The sequence below is a fragment of the Onthophagus taurus genome, chromosome 11, assembly GCF_036711975.1.
Source record: "Onthophagus taurus isolate NC chromosome 11, IU_Otau_3.0, whole genome shotgun sequence".
Taxonomy (NCBI): domain Eukaryota; kingdom Metazoa; phylum Arthropoda; class Insecta; order Coleoptera; family Scarabaeidae; genus Onthophagus; species Onthophagus taurus.
This window is the reverse complement of record NC_091976.1, coordinates 25,941,902-25,957,794: the sequence shown is the minus strand read 5'-3', so window position 1 is coordinate 25,957,794 and position 15,893 is coordinate 25,941,902. Positions and strand designations below refer to the sequence as shown.

General features: G+C 33.1%; 1 protein-coding gene across 5 annotated transcripts in view; it reads left to right on the top strand.

Annotated features, from left to right (window-relative positions):
- Positions 1-15,893, top strand: part of LOC111415520 (potassium voltage-gated channel subfamily KQT member 1-like) — an 81,362-nt gene that overhangs the window by 25,768 nt on the left and 39,701 nt on the right. For 3 of the 5 annotated variants that reach the window (XM_071199969.1, XM_071199968.1, XM_071199967.1), the window contains exons 1-3: positions 5,295-5,589; positions 10,853-11,344; positions 12,592-13,017. The exons of the other annotated variants lie outside the window; for them this stretch is intronic. In XM_071199969.1, coding sequence (XP_071056070.1) covers positions 11,019-11,344; positions 12,592-13,017 — 752 coding nt within the window. In that variant the 5' untranslated portion in view covers positions 5,295-5,589; positions 10,853-11,018. Of the gene's footprint in view, positions 1-5,294; positions 5,590-10,852; positions 11,345-12,591; positions 13,018-15,893 lie in introns of those variants that run through there. 5 annotated transcript variants of the gene reach the window in all.

The following is a 15,893-nucleotide window of genomic DNA, read 5'->3' as shown; positions in this document are numbered from 1 at the left end:
GTTGTAGTTGATTTTATTAAGAAAAATCGTCCAATTTTGACATTTTGTGATTTATACTATATCACTAGGAACCGGTGATAGATAAATATGAAATAATTATGGATTATGATTTTTTGATGGATTAGGCATATTTTTTAATCACAACATCTTTCTCCATCAATTTTAGTACTTAGGTTGTAGTTGATTTTATTAAGAAAAATCGTCCAATGTTGAAATATTTTGTGATTTATGCTATATCACTAGAAACTGGTGATAGATAAATATGAAATAATTATGGATTATGATTTCTTGATGCATTAGGAATATTGTTTATTCAAAACGTTTTTCTCCATCAGTTTTAATACTTAGATTGTAGTTGATTTTATTAAGAAAAATCGTCCAATTTTGACATTTTGTGATTTGTACTATATCACTAGGAACCGGTGACAGATAAATATGATATAATTATGGATCATGATTTTTTGATGGATTAGGAATATTTTTTATTCACAACGTTTTTCTCCATCAGTTTTAATACTGACATTATAGCTGATTTTATTAAGAAAAATCGTCCAATTTTAACATTTTGTGATTTATGCTATATTGTTAGAAACTGGTGATAGATAAATATGAAATAAGTATGGATTATGACTTCTTGATACATTAGGAATATTTTTTATTCGTTACGTTTTTCTCCATCAGTTTTAATACTTACATTATAGCTGATTTTATTAAGAAAGTTAAGTATAAAAGTATAAGTTATGATTTTTTGATGCATTATGAATGATGCATTTATGTTTAACGCAACTTTATAACACACGTATAAAAATGAAAACGTTGTTTATATCTTGTATTTGTATTTGCCACTAAGTTAAAAGAATTGAAATCTATGCTGATTGATATCTTATAAAGTGGCTTATAGAATCTCGAAATGTAAGAAGACCTTTTATTTTGTAAATATATCATTACAAACTAATTAGACTATGTGACTATATGGTGTTTTCAGAAGACTAAATAGCGCTAGCAGTATAATAACCTTACAACTCAACTTCAAAAATATCCTACATACACTTAACTTACTAATGACTTCACCACAAGTATTCGCTATGGAGATTTACCAAAAATGTAAAAAGACTTAGGAATAAATACGAAACTCATCATCTTCAGTCAAAATAAATGTATACCGTATGTTTAATCAATATTTGGTTTATTTAGAACAGCCATAAAATCATCAAAAGCAACAGGAGTATTATCAACAAGTTAAAGTTTTTGTACTATTGCATGTCTGAGAACTGAAATGTGATTTTAGCCGATATCGATATTTATTTACCAACAAAATAAGCCAGAAACGTTGTACATAAAACAATGCGTTAAGAAAGTAGAATTTTTTTATAAGGGTGGAATTAAGTGCGAGAAAAACGCGTTCTAATAAATACTTAAATTCTAATTTGAGTCGACCTTCATCTTTCTCCACTTCCCGACGGAATGAAATTTACATATTTTATACCTAAGTAACGCACTTTTATGTGGTATTTAATGTAGTTAATCTCCCGAATTTTTTTCTCAACAACTTTATCCACCACAACGAATCAAAACACAAAAAATAACTACACTGGTACATATTTGATTTTCGTTTGTCATTTTGGAATGATTGATGAAAGAGCATCGAACATGTTGGTCGTAAATGCATCGCCTATATGCATACCGGCATAATCCGAAATCGTGTTGTGTCGAATTCCGATTAATTGAATGAAATTTCCCCCTAAAATTTGTAGGATATAATGGATTAATCGATTAAAATTCCAATTATCATTAGTTGGGATGGCTGTGGGCTGTAATTAACCTTTAGCATGACTCGGGGATATTAGAAATTTTCTTCGGGAGAATAATGAGGGACAAGTGCCGACGAACAATAATAACAAATTTTCCGCCCGAAATGGGCCTAAACAACGCAAAGCCCAATTAATGGATCCATTACTGTTAGAATTCGCCTCCCGTGCCAAATCGGCCCTATAAGACAAAAGAAACGAAAGGAAATGAAAAATAATGCGATCCAATTAATGGGGAAAATTGTGAGTGCGAAAAAAAAATTTTTATATTTGTTCTTTTAAATCTTTCAAAAAGTTTCAGATAAGCTAAAATTGTTTTAAAGTTAACGACGAGTTAAAAGTTTAACAAGTATTTAATTTAATGATCGCTTTTCCAATAAAAATTAAAAGCCATAAAACCTCTATTTTTCGTGGAAAATGCAATATGATATTACCACAGGAAATAAACGTTATCTATTTTGGTGAAGATTTTACGACCGCGTTGCGGTTACTGCATTTCTCATTTCTGTATTTGTAAACATGACGTTAAGTTCTCTCGGGAGGAAGAATGGCGTTCAACGAACAATAGTACGGGCAGGTATTAAAACCGAGCTGTATTGTACCCTGTTATCAACAGCATAAAAATAATAGGCGAGTAAAACGTCTGAATGGATATTGCCGCGAGAATTGCCACGGCTTAATGGCATATATCCCCCTTCCACTGGACTTAACATCGACTATGGTCATCCAGGAACATCGTCATTAGGACTTAAAAGCAATTGCGTTATACTTGAAATTATATTGGATTCGTGACTTTAACATAAAAGTAATTTTGAAAATTTAATTAATTTCCTTGTTTTTTATGTTATAGAAAAATATGTTTTATTTACACTAGAAGCTGGTGATAGATAAATATGAACAAAAATACGTATGGATTAAGGTTTTTTTGATGCATTAGGAATATATTGAGTCTCTCTCCATCAGTTTTAACACTTACGTTATAGTTGATTTTATCAAAAATCGTCCAATTTCGACATTTTGTGATTTATGCTATATCACTAGAAATTGGTGATAGGTAAATATGAAATAAGTGTGGATTATGATTTCTTGCCGCATTAGGAATATTTTTTATTCATAACGTCTTTCTCCATCACTTTTTGTACTTACATTATAGCTGATTTTATTAAGAAAAATCATCCAATTTTGACAGTTTGTGATTTATGCTATATCACTAGAAACTGGTGATAGATAAATGTGAAATAAGTATGGATTATGACTTCTTGATGCATTAGGGATGTTTCTTATTCACAACATCTTTCTCCATCAGTTTTAGTACTTACATTATAGCTGATTTTATTAAGAAATATCGTCCCATTTTGACACTTTGTGATTTATGCTACATATATCACTAGAAACTGGTGATAGATAAATGTGAAATAATTATGGATTATGATTTCTTGATGGATTAGGAATATTTTTTATTCACAACATCTTTCTCCATCAGTTTTAGTACTTAGGTTGTAGTTGACTTTATTAAGAAAAATCGTCCAATTTTGACATTTTGTGATTTATGCTATATCACTAGAAACTGGTGATAGATAAATATGAAATAAGTATGGATTATGATTTCTTGATGCATTAGGGATCTTTCTTATTCATAACATATTTCTCCATCAGTTTTAGTACTTACATTATAGCTGATTTGATTAAGAAATATCGTCCCATTTTGACACTTTGTGATTTATGCTATATCACTAGAAACTGGTGATAGATAAATATGAAATAAGTATGGATTATGACTTCTTGATGCATTAGGAATATATTTTATTCATAATGTCTTTCTCCATCAGTTTTAGTACTTAGGTTGTACTTGATTTTATTACGAAAAATCGTCCAATTTTGATATTTTGTGGTTTATGCTATATCACTAGAAACTGGTGATAGATAAATATGAAATAGGTATTGATTATGATTTCTTGATATATTAGAAATATTTTTTATTCATAACGTCTTTTTCCATTAGTTTTAGTACTTACATTATAGTTGATTTAATTAAGATAAATCGTCCAATTTTGACATTTTGTGATTTATGCTATATCACTAAAAACTGGTGATAGATAAATATGAAATAATTATGTGCTATGAGTTCTTGATGCATTAGGGATGTTTTTTATTCATAACATTTTTCTCCATCAGTTTTAGTAATTACATTATAGTTGATTTTATTAAGATAAATCGTCCAATTTTGACATTTTGTGATTTATGCTATATTACTAGAAACTGGTGATAGATAAATACGAAGTATGTATGGATTATGACTTCTTGATGCATTAGGAATATTTTTTATTCATAGCGTCTTTCTCTATCAGCCTTAGTACTTATATTATAGTTGATTTTATTAGGAAAACTCGTCCAATTTCGATATTTTGTGATTTATGCTATATCACTAGAAGCTGGTGATAGATAAATATGAAATTAGTATGGATTATGACTTCTTGATGCATTAGGAATATTTTTTATACATAACGTCTTTTTCCATCAGTTTTAGTACTTAGGTTGTAGTTGATTTTATTAAGAAAAGTCATGCAATTTTGATATTCTGTGATTTATACTATATCACTAAAAATTGGTTATAGATAGATATGAAATAAGTATGGATTATGATTTCTTGACGGATTAGGAATATTTTTTATTCATAACATATTTCTCTTTAGTACTTAGGTTGTAGTTGATTTTATTAAGAAGTCATGCAATTTCGACATTTTGTGATTTATGCTATATCACTAGAAACTGGTGATAGATAAATATGAAATTATTATGGATCATGATTTCTTGATGTATTAGAAAACTAAGAAAAGACTCAGAAACTCAAAAAAGCTCCAAACTTAATTGGATGGGAATATCCAGATACAATCTAGAACGACAAAGGAAAATTTTGAAGCCCAAACGAGGTCTGATGGAAAGAAGTCAGACAAAAAACTAAAAGTGCAATAGAAAAACAAGAACCATAACGACATCAGACAAATAAAAATCCGCACAAAGAGTGTTCTACATAATTTAGGCAATATGGATATCTTAAATGGATTATTATCAATGTTAGACGCAGTCATTTTGATGATGAGACTAAATTCAGAGCTGCATCTATTATATTATTGGTTTACTGAGTTAATAGAAAAATCAAAAACTAGATATGATTCAAGTTTAATATTTCCGGCGCATCCACCAAAAATGTAATTGGTCAAAATTACAACAATTTATATACCCGACCGGATTAAATCTATTTATTATTTATTTTCTTAAATGACACACATAATTGCGATTGTGTCCTATGGTAACCCAGACGTTTGTAGTACGCGGTTCTGAGGTGATTGTTATTGCAAAACCCCACAGGTGTAGTGGTGGGGGGTTGTTGGGCTACCGTTTGGATCGATTCCGTGCACGTCATCATCCCCCTTGGCCCAACATGCGCCCTCAACACTTGATCCAACAGTTGGTTCCGAGGTCTCGTCCCAAGCACGTTTCGCGCGTCCAACATTTTTTCACTTTACACTTGTAAAAACGGAACAATTTTCGTAACCAAAAACAATTTTATATCCGTTGAAATTAAATGAGGTGTTATTTTTTTTATTTTCCAATGTTATCCACGATTAATAATAAATGATTTAACTCCTTGTATTATTTTATCATTATTTTATATAAATTAAAATGAAGTTTTCAACAATTATTTTAACCCGTCGTGTTTTCTAACTTATTTGTGATAACTGGAACTAATCAAAAGTAGAAGAAAAAATAAAATTTAAAGGTATTATTATAAATAATCACTTTATCTTACTTTAAATTTATATATTTTTTTTAAATAAATTAAAAATTTTCTTATAAAACGTATTATGAGAGCACATTTTTCATCTAGTTTCTTGTCATGGTTACATTTTAAGTTCAATTCTTGTTTCACCTGTTGCAAAAGCGAGTACGATCCCTTAATCCCTTCAGAAAACAAGTCGGATGTGTCATAGTGAGGCTAAGCCTTGCGTTTGACGCCTGTCCAAAGGATATCGGATGGTTACAAATGCATTTTGTTGAAACGACGACGCCGTGATGGACTGCTAAATCGATGTACTTTGAGCTCGAAACCGTCGCAAGGGCCGGGAAAATTTATGGATTTATGCACACTTTGAAATTAACATGGAAATCGCCGTTTCCTTTTGTTTTTTTTCGATTTTCAACACTATAAAACAAATAAATACGCCATAAAATTGAATGGAAATAAACGTTTGTTTATTTATATTGGAAATTTTATTATTTTTGAAACATTGTAAAAAATAGGAAAAAAGAGGGAAAACTCGCACATCATAAAAAAGTAATTTAACACTTCAAAGCACTTTTAAAACAGTACTTTTAAACTGTAGTAATGCAGTTCTTTAAGTATGTACTTTTGGACAGTTTCCTTCACGCGAAATTTTCTGGTAAAAGTGGCAACCTATTTTCTTGGAAAATAAGTTTCCCGTTAAATATTGATTGAGTAAAATGCACACGTGGAATAAAATCTAAATTATTTGAATTACATGTTGTTACGGATTATTTTGTAGGGCGTCCGATCTCATATGAATATGAGATTAGATATTAGTTAAGGTGGTTGCATGTGCGTTTTTATATAGTAAAATATACGGAACATGCGATGGTTTTATGAAAACTACATGCATAATTTATTAACCTTGGCGTCCGAGTTAAAATTTAAAAATGGGTTACATCTTATTATTTGAGACTAAAAAATATCTTCATTATCAAATAGAGAATGTTACATGACATTCTCTAATCATGTGAAAGATGATGAATCGGATATTAATGACACCATTTTATTAAATAAATGGTTAAATTTTTTTAATTAGTTTAAATAATTCTTTTTTTGATATATTAAAAGAAGACAAAGTCGGTTTTTTCTTCTAGAGAAATAGAGGTTTTCATCTTGCAAAACTAGAACAATGGCCACTTCCTTCTTGTTTCAAGAGCCGCCCATTACCGAGTGTACTCGCCTTATAATGTCGGGCATCTTTGAGTGGTGCCCTTTCGCGTCCCTTAGGACAAACACCTCGTCTCCACGCTAATTACCTATTAAACCTGATATCAAGGCCTTATCCTTTCTAAGATTTTCTAACGTTAATTATGGGCCTCGTTCTGGTGGCGGCGGTAAGCTCGCCCGGGGGATGAATTTTTAATTAATAAAACTGAGCAGACGTCGTTTTAATTAATTCATCAAATGAAGCGGTTTTGTTTCTCATCCGGTCAATTTTTAGTCGAATTGGTGAAACACTCGGAAAAGTTAATAAATCCGGAAGAAATTGAGATTTTGTTATAAAAGAGAGAAGGAGACAACAAACTTTTTACTCACTCCTTGATTGAAACAGAAGCTGAGCTGTTGAGATAACAAGATGAGCTTCGAGTTCCTCGGCGGAGCCTACGTGTTTTCGTGATTTAATTCATTAGTGTACTCTGCTTTGAAATTCAATTAATTCTCCTATCGATGGAGGTGAAATTATAATAAATCAAATACATTCTATAGTGTTTCCATGTAAAACAGGTGAAACAACATTGATAATTAAAATCTTGAGTGACGTTAAACTATGTATGTTCTCATAATATGTTGTACAAAGAAAAAATTTGCGAGGAAAACTTCTTTATAATAATGTGTAGACAACAATTCCAAATTTTATTAGATATATACGAATTAGAATAATTTTGTTAATTAAACTATATAACATGTATAATGCTTAGGTCTTAAACATCCGGTATAAAAAGTAAGATTTCATACATTCCCAAAAACAATCCCTAATGTTTTGTGCACAGCAAAAATTTAAAACCCAACATTGCTGGGAGAAACGAGAGATGAAGAGGATCAAATATCTAGGAAGTTATCTTAACGCCAAGACAGTGTTGTGTAACAATACCTAAAATTATTATTAATAGTCAGAAGATCGTAATAGATGGTCTACTTTTGTATAATTTTAATGACGAGATAATGAACTCTACCAGCATTAAGGATGTTGAAATAAGTGCACTTACACATTGGGCATTAAATCCAGAAGATGCAAGACGTTTCTTCTTCTCAAAACACAAAGCATAATCAAATTCCAAGCATATTTTAAGATTTCTGGAAAATTGATGTAATCAGAACTCCCTAACTACATCTCAAAACCTGGAGGAGACCTTTTCATATCATTAATTATTCGGATAGATGGATTTGCTTTAAGCCAAATTGCTCAATTACAGAAATAATCCGATTACGACCCGATACACGAAAAGCTTTCAAACCTAGGAATTGGGGGCAAACTTACACCCCTACTGTTGAGAAATTTCTTTTGAAAGGGTTTTACACGAAGTGTGTATATAATAATAAGAAGAATAAACTTATTATCTAATAAAAAACAGCCAAGATGTATTCATAGAAAAATCTCGCACTAACATTAGAATTGCGCATAAAAGTTAACTTGATGAATCATATACAAGAAGGCTTCCATATAACCTCGAATTATTTCAGCCAAAGAAAAAAATTGCTGAAACCCAATAATTGTGGAAATGATGGTAACAAGTCGAAAAGTAAAGATAACTTAATGAAGTGACTAAAAAATTGAAAAAGTTAATACAGGAAGAACAGAAGCATTCAAAAATACTAGACGCTAGGGATTACTCACTAATTAAACTGACGCAGTGTTGGTTGCTAAATTGTTATCTAAGCGGGCTATCGAAAAGTCAGGTTGTTTCGATCTTTGCCTTGGATTAGGTGGTGAACTTGCGCTTCACAAGGGCGGAGGGCTACGTTATTCCAGGGGTTGGTGGCTACGAGGCTCCAATTGCAAGCTCGAAAGTTGATTTTGGGTTTTTGTAGTAGCCTGGTGATATTGGAGCAAAAATACAGTTGAACCTCGCATAACGAGCATAATTCGTTCCAGAATCTTACTCGTAAAGTAAAAACTCTTACTTACCAGGTTTTATTATTTCTTCCAGTAGTTTATTATTTATGAATTTATGCCACATACCTAATCACTTTTTACTAGAAAGCCATCTAGTGATGTTTGCTTTCGACGGCGCTTCAAAATGTGACACAGCATTGTCGTAAAATAAATTTGCAGCTCGTACAGCCACAACCTCATTAGGGTGATGTTTTTCAACGAATGACGCAACATTTTCTCATGCTTTTAGCATTTCTTTGATTGCATCAGATTAGTGCTTTCTTGTCTGAAACACTTTCCTCCACATCTTCTTGCTGTGATAGACGAAGCAATTCTGTAAGTTCTTCGGTGGTCAACTCTTGATTATTGTCTTCCACAAGTTCATCAATATCATTGCTATTTACCTCTAGTCCAATGTTATTGGCTAAAGATACAATCTCGTTGACTAGAGACTCTACATCTATAGTGTCAACCTTCTCAGAATGTCCACAAGGATAGTCTAACAATGGATAGTCCATTTCATGACAAGGTTTTGTCTAGGATTACTCCTACATATTTGACATCCTTTGAGAAAGGAATTTCTTCGCCTTGGACAGTTGGGCGGTTAGTCCATCCAACTTTCGTTTCCTGGTGAAGGGCACAACAATTGTCTTTTGCGGGTTTATCGAGATGTTCTCGACTTTAGATATCCTCGACAAACAGGTTCCTTTGACCATAACGACAATGTCATCAGCATAAGGTTGTATTTCTACACCAACGGCCTCGACTATCGCAATCAGATCATCAACCAGGAGGGACCAAAGCAGGGGAGATAACACCCCTCCCTGCGGGCAGCGAAGTAGCAGTGAAGTAGAAACTATTCTACTATCAAGCATATTGCGGATCCAACCCGCTATAATTGCTTCCACTCCCCTGTCAAGAGCAGCTCTTTCAAGAAATTGTGGTATTGCTCCTTCTATATCCAGAAACGCACAAACCAAGATTTCTTTATCCTGCAGCGTCCTGGATACTCTACCAACTAAGTTGTGTAGACCCAATTCTGCTGATTTTCCCGCTTGATAAGCATACTGGTGGCGACTCAGTGGACCAGATATCAATAGCACAGTACGGATATACCATTCCAGAACTTTTTCATGGATTTTCAACAGAAATGACGTTAGGCTGATGGGTCGAAAGGCTTAAATGTTTGAATCGCCTGGTCCACGGATGTGCAAGTGACCACTTTTCTAGCCACACTCCAATCCGTATATGAGGGGCGTTTTGCCTTGCAGGAATAGCCCGCATAGTAAGCAACACTGAATAGATTTTTGTATCGTCCAAATCAATTTGGTTCAACTAACACAGGAATTGGATGATGAAAATGATTTTAACCTCGTACTTTTTTTGTTGGAAACATTACAATACCATTAGGTCCATTACATGAAAACGTGGCGAATCAGACCGTGAAGAAAACCAGTTTGTACACCATAAGCTAATCGAGGATCTTACAGAAGAAAATTGCATTTCTAATCATATCTCCTGTTGAAATCTTTTTCACAATATAGCGAACTCTATCACACAAGAATAAAAAGAAGAATTCCGAAAAAATAAAACAACATCTCCCATAAGCATAATTCGATATCTGTCTAAAATTGAACCAATCAATTAATCATCTGTGTTAATATTTCTAAATTTTTAGTTGTGATTGTTGTTTTGTACAAGAAATGTTTCAATCTCAACAAATCCAACATTTTCCGTTCTCACATTAAGGATTACGCGATATTTACGTCACCTGTTATATCCATCGTGTCCAAATCGTTGATCTCTGAAACTCGTTTGTTGTTTCACGTTTTCATTAAAATCGGCTTTGTTCATTTTCGACGTTTCAGATCCCGTTCCTTTACACGTTTATGGATCGTTAATCGTCAACGCCGATTAAAACGTACACTCTTTATTAAATACTGTGATATAAAAACATTACGATTTTAATTATAATAAAATCTAAGAATATATAGTTTTATGTTAATTTTAAAAATTTCTTGGTTTGTACACAAGATTTTGGCAGAAGTTTTCCCATCGCAAATAACTTAAAAAATGTAAATTTTTGTATCAATTAATTTTATTTATTCTTTTCTTAAACAGCAATGACATAATCCTTTCACCACGTCTTCGTCCGTCAATTTCGAATCATTCCCCCAACCCAATCCCTATAAATTCCCTTATCCTTCCTGATCCTATTATGTTGTCCTAGAGGAGGACAAATGCTACTTAGATCCGCGAAGGCCGGGTGGTTACCGCCGACTACCCGATGCTGTCACTAGTGATGTTCGGCGATATGAACCGGTCGGAACAAGAGAACCTCTACAGGACCAGTAGGAAGCTGAGCCTGGTCCCCATAGCTGGGAACCATGCGCATCCTACGTCCTTGTTCGAAAGCGAACGCAGCAGGAGAAATTCTTGCGCGAAAGCTTACGAAGAGAGGAATAAGTGTCATGATGTGTATCCTGAAGATCTGGTTCTAAGCGTGTTGAAAAGTCCTATAAATCATGTTGGAAGTGAACATGGTAGGACTTACGGTGGATCGGGATCTGAAGCTGCGTTATGTGGAGATACACCAGAGGATGATCCACCGAGGTTGGTGTGGAGAAGAAATAAATTAATTTGGATGATGATTTGATTTTTCAAGAAAAAGTTAACTTTGGGTCTTTTGCAATTCGTTTTTACGTCACATCTATCACAAGCCCAACACGGTCTACCGGTTCTTTGCGTGACTACAGTAATTTTCTGACCCGATGGGAACCGGGTTTGGATAAATTCAAAATTGCGAAAACGCTGGGTTACTGCAATCAAGATTTTCCCCAACATTCTGATATGTGTCTGAAGGCCATGTTATCGAATTCTCATTTCTGGTCGTGAAGACACTGTTGTAAAGTTGGAACGAATAGATAGAAATCTAAATGCGCGGAAAGTTGAACTAGATTGAAATGATTTAGGTTAACTTTTCAACTTCTACTGTAACAATTTCTACATTTCACTTTAAATTCAGCACTCCCTCCGTTATTGATCCAAAGAGATTGTCTGTCTTCGGAGCGGGTGAAATGGCAAAGTTCAAAGTCCCGAATGCATGTGTAGCTGACAAGAGGAAATTTGAGTTTCGTTTTTAATTCACTTAACCAGAGACTCATCTACGAAACCGGTTTCCGTTTCCGCAATCTCCACGCTTATTTGTTAGTTAGAAACAATCCATAAACGACTGATTCCGTTTTCGAGGATTGGCTGCGTTTGCATTAAGTGAATTGAAGCCACGTAATTGCATTAGTGATTGTCGACAACTGGGGAAAGTTATCAAAAGTAGACCATCAAATTAACTTAATAACCATTTTTATCCACAACGATATCGTCTGCAAAAATTAATTAAATGATGCAAAAAACGAAACATAAAATTAATCCTCGTAAACGTTTCGTAATAGTAATCGCATCCGTGTGTAAATAAGTGATTTCCTTTCGAAATTGCAGGAAGTGAGTCCGCAACTTTCCACCTTGGGGAAAACCTTATTCGTTTAAAAGTCAGAACGGTATCCAATTAGTAGTTTCTGAATCCTCGATGTTATTTCCGGGATACGTTTCAAGCCAATTGTCCCGAGATTAAGTTACTCATTAAACCAGTTCACTCCACCACGATCCAATTTCAGCATCACGATTTAGATGCTATACATAACCACCCCCGAGTGATGTAACGCATTTTCCTATCTTTCAAAGGATTTCTCAAGCACCTTTTCGCATAAACGATTTTGAATTAATTTAGTTCTAATTAAAATTTTATATCAAATCATCATCCAAACTAGATTTAATAAAATAAAATAATAACCCAAATCGAAAAGGTACAAATCTACTTCCACAACTGGACCAGCTACCGGAAGTGAAGACGAGTTAACCGATTGTGAACCAACAGAACGTTTACCATTCCTTCATCGTTTAAGAGGTCATCGCGCACCTCGTTTTGGCGAAGCACACCACAAACGCGTTCCAACCCCGTTAAAACGAAAAAATCGTTTCTCCAGGGGACACGGAAAATCTCATGACGTTATTTCCGCAGAAGATGTTGTCGATGAGGAAGAGGGCGAGGAAGTTTCGGAAACACCGCGGGGTGTTCCAGATCCGTATTATCCGATTTATCTACCTATTGATCAAGCGTTTAAAGCAAAGTACGTTTTCCATCATAAAAAGGGTAAAACCGTACAAGAAAGGACGTATGTGTTTTTGGAACATCCCGGTGGATGGTTGTGCTTCATCTACCATTTTACAGTGTAAGTTAAAAGATTTTTAAAGTTTTTAAAAACTTGCCGGGATAAATTTTTGTAAAGAGGATAGTTTTAGGTTTGACGTAAAATCGATTGAGTTCAATTAAATCTTCGGCTGAAATTTTCTACGTTATATTTAGAATTCGGGGAAACGTTGATGTTTAATAAGATTGATTACTATTTGAACTTGTTGGATTTTGCGTATTTTATCGCGTGGATATTTTCCCTTTTATATACTGTTTAACAATTCGTACCACGACGTGATTTCTCCTTCAATTCTTTGTTAACTTTTCCCCTTATTTTCAAAGAAACTACTTCCTTGGTTAATATTTGTATCGTAATAAAATGAATCACACTAAAATGAATCATAATAAAATGAATCATAACATGAATCATCTAAGAATAATAATAAATAAAATTTGTAAAGTCATTTATTACTTATTTAAAAAACTTGCCTGTGTTGAGGATGAAAATAAGCTACACAACAAATTATGTTGAGTTTATATCTGCTATTAATGAAATTATGTCCACTCAACTTACGTTCTACTTGACCTTAAATTATACAGAATAACCCACGAAACACGGCGAATACACGCAATCTAAATTTGGAATTTACAAAAACTAATTTTGTTTAAGACTAAAAGTGCGATAAAAACGTAATCGTTAATCTTATTACACTATGCTTGTTATTAAAATGTCTGAAATGGTTTATTAAACGTGATTAATATACCCTATTTAAATTTGGCAATGGCAAAAAAAATTACACCTTTTTAATAAATGACACTTCTATCCTCTTAGTCACCTGGTGTTAGGTTTCTCTCCGGCAGTATTCTCTGAATGCCGCTTATCCAGGTATCCTTTTTTGTCGGTACTCACTGGAAAAGAAGTTTTAAAATTTTTTGTTCTAGCATTCTGTCAACATGTATCAGATTAACTGTTGTTTTCCTTAGCCTATTCTGCTTTCTATTTTTTTTTCATGTTCTCCCATCCGTTGTTATTTTTGATCTTAAATAACTATATTCGTAGCAGACATCAATTTCAACACCATTTTGTGTTTCTTATCGAAAACTTTCCTTGACATAAATTCCAGATCCTCTGCAACAACTTCCTTTTTCAACATACTTTCTTATCGGGAGTCTTATATGTATTGATAAAGTTTACAAACAGTACAATAGTAGATGGACTTCACGATTGGTTACGGTCTTTTTCTCATTTATTTGATTTATGCTAAAGATGCTGTTGTCAATTTATAAAGGTCTCAAAAAGTCTTTCAACCTAGCTTGGGACAGGTTTTGTATTAGCTGGGAGGTTCTGAATCGCCATACAGTTTTGTAAAATCATTTGAATGACAAACTTCACGTTTTCTCAATAGCTCTAAGACGCTGGACCGCGAGACCACCTTTTGTAACTCTATTAGAATAATACCTAAATACTTAGGTTTTTTTGACAAACAATTGTATTTCTAGCTAGCGATGGTACCGATTTTTCGAAACAGTGTTGTTCCTTTAACACTGGCCTAAGTAACTTCCTATAATCCGTAATTTGTGCAATTCTTTCTTTAAGAACGCTCTTTTTCCAACTATAGAAGTGGAACATGTAGCAGGAACATTCTGCTCTACCAAAGTATTATCGTCTTATTAATACCTAGTGAGGTTGCTTCATTGATTCTTGTCGAGTCTCTTATTGAGTCTAGTTTTTTCCTGATAAAGCTGGTCTATCACTTTGCTCTCAGATGCAGAAATATCCAGAAACGTGATAATATGAAAATCAGATGAATTTACAAGTTGTTAATGGTGGAACTCGGGATTCGGACATATTACAGAAAAATTTTTAAAACAAAAGTTGTAGCAAACTTTATTTTTAACAGTATTGTTCTCTGTCAGTTTTGCTCTCAGATGCAGAAATATCCAGAAACATGCGATAATATGAAAATTAGATGAATTTACTAGTTATTAATGGTTATTAATGGTAACTTTTAGAAGAAAAGTTGTAGCAAATTTTATTCTAAACAATATTGCTCTGCATCACTTTTGCTCTCAAATGCAGAAATATCCAAAAACATATGATAATATGAAAATCAGATGAATTTATAAGTTGTTAATGGTGGAATTTGGGATTCGGACATATTACAGAAAAACTTTTAGAAGAAAAGTGGTAGCAAATTTTAATCTAAACAATATTGCTCTGCATCACTTTTGCTCTCAGATGCAGAAATATCCAGAATCATATGATAATATGAAAATCAGATGAATTTACAAACGGGTAATGATAAAACTCGGGTTCGGACAAATTACAGAAAAACTTTTAGAAGAAAAGTTGTAGCAAATTTTATTCTAAATAATATTGTTCTGTGTCACTTTTGCTCTCAGATGCAGAAATATCCAGAAACATGTGATAATATGAAAATCAGATGAATTTACAAGTTGTTAATGGCGGAACTCGGGATTCGGACATATTACAGAAAAAGTTTTAGAAGAAAAGTTGTAGCAAATTTTATTCTAAACAATATTGCTCTCATTGTCAGATGCAGGAATATCCAGAAACATGTGATAATATGAAAATCAGATGAATTTACAAGTTGTTAATGGCGGAACTCGGGATTCGGAGATATTACAGAAAAACTTTTAGAAGAAAAGTTGTAGCAAACTTTATTCTAAACAATATTGCTCTGCATTACTTTTGCTCTCAGATGCAGAAATATCAAGAAACTTGCGATAATATGAAAATCATATAAATTTACAAATTGATAATGATAAAACTCGGGATTTGGACAAATTACAGAAAAACTTTTAGAAGAAAAGTTGTAGCAAATTTTATTCTCAACAATATTGCTTTGCATCACTTTTGCTCTCAGATGCAGAAATATCAAGAAACTTGCAATA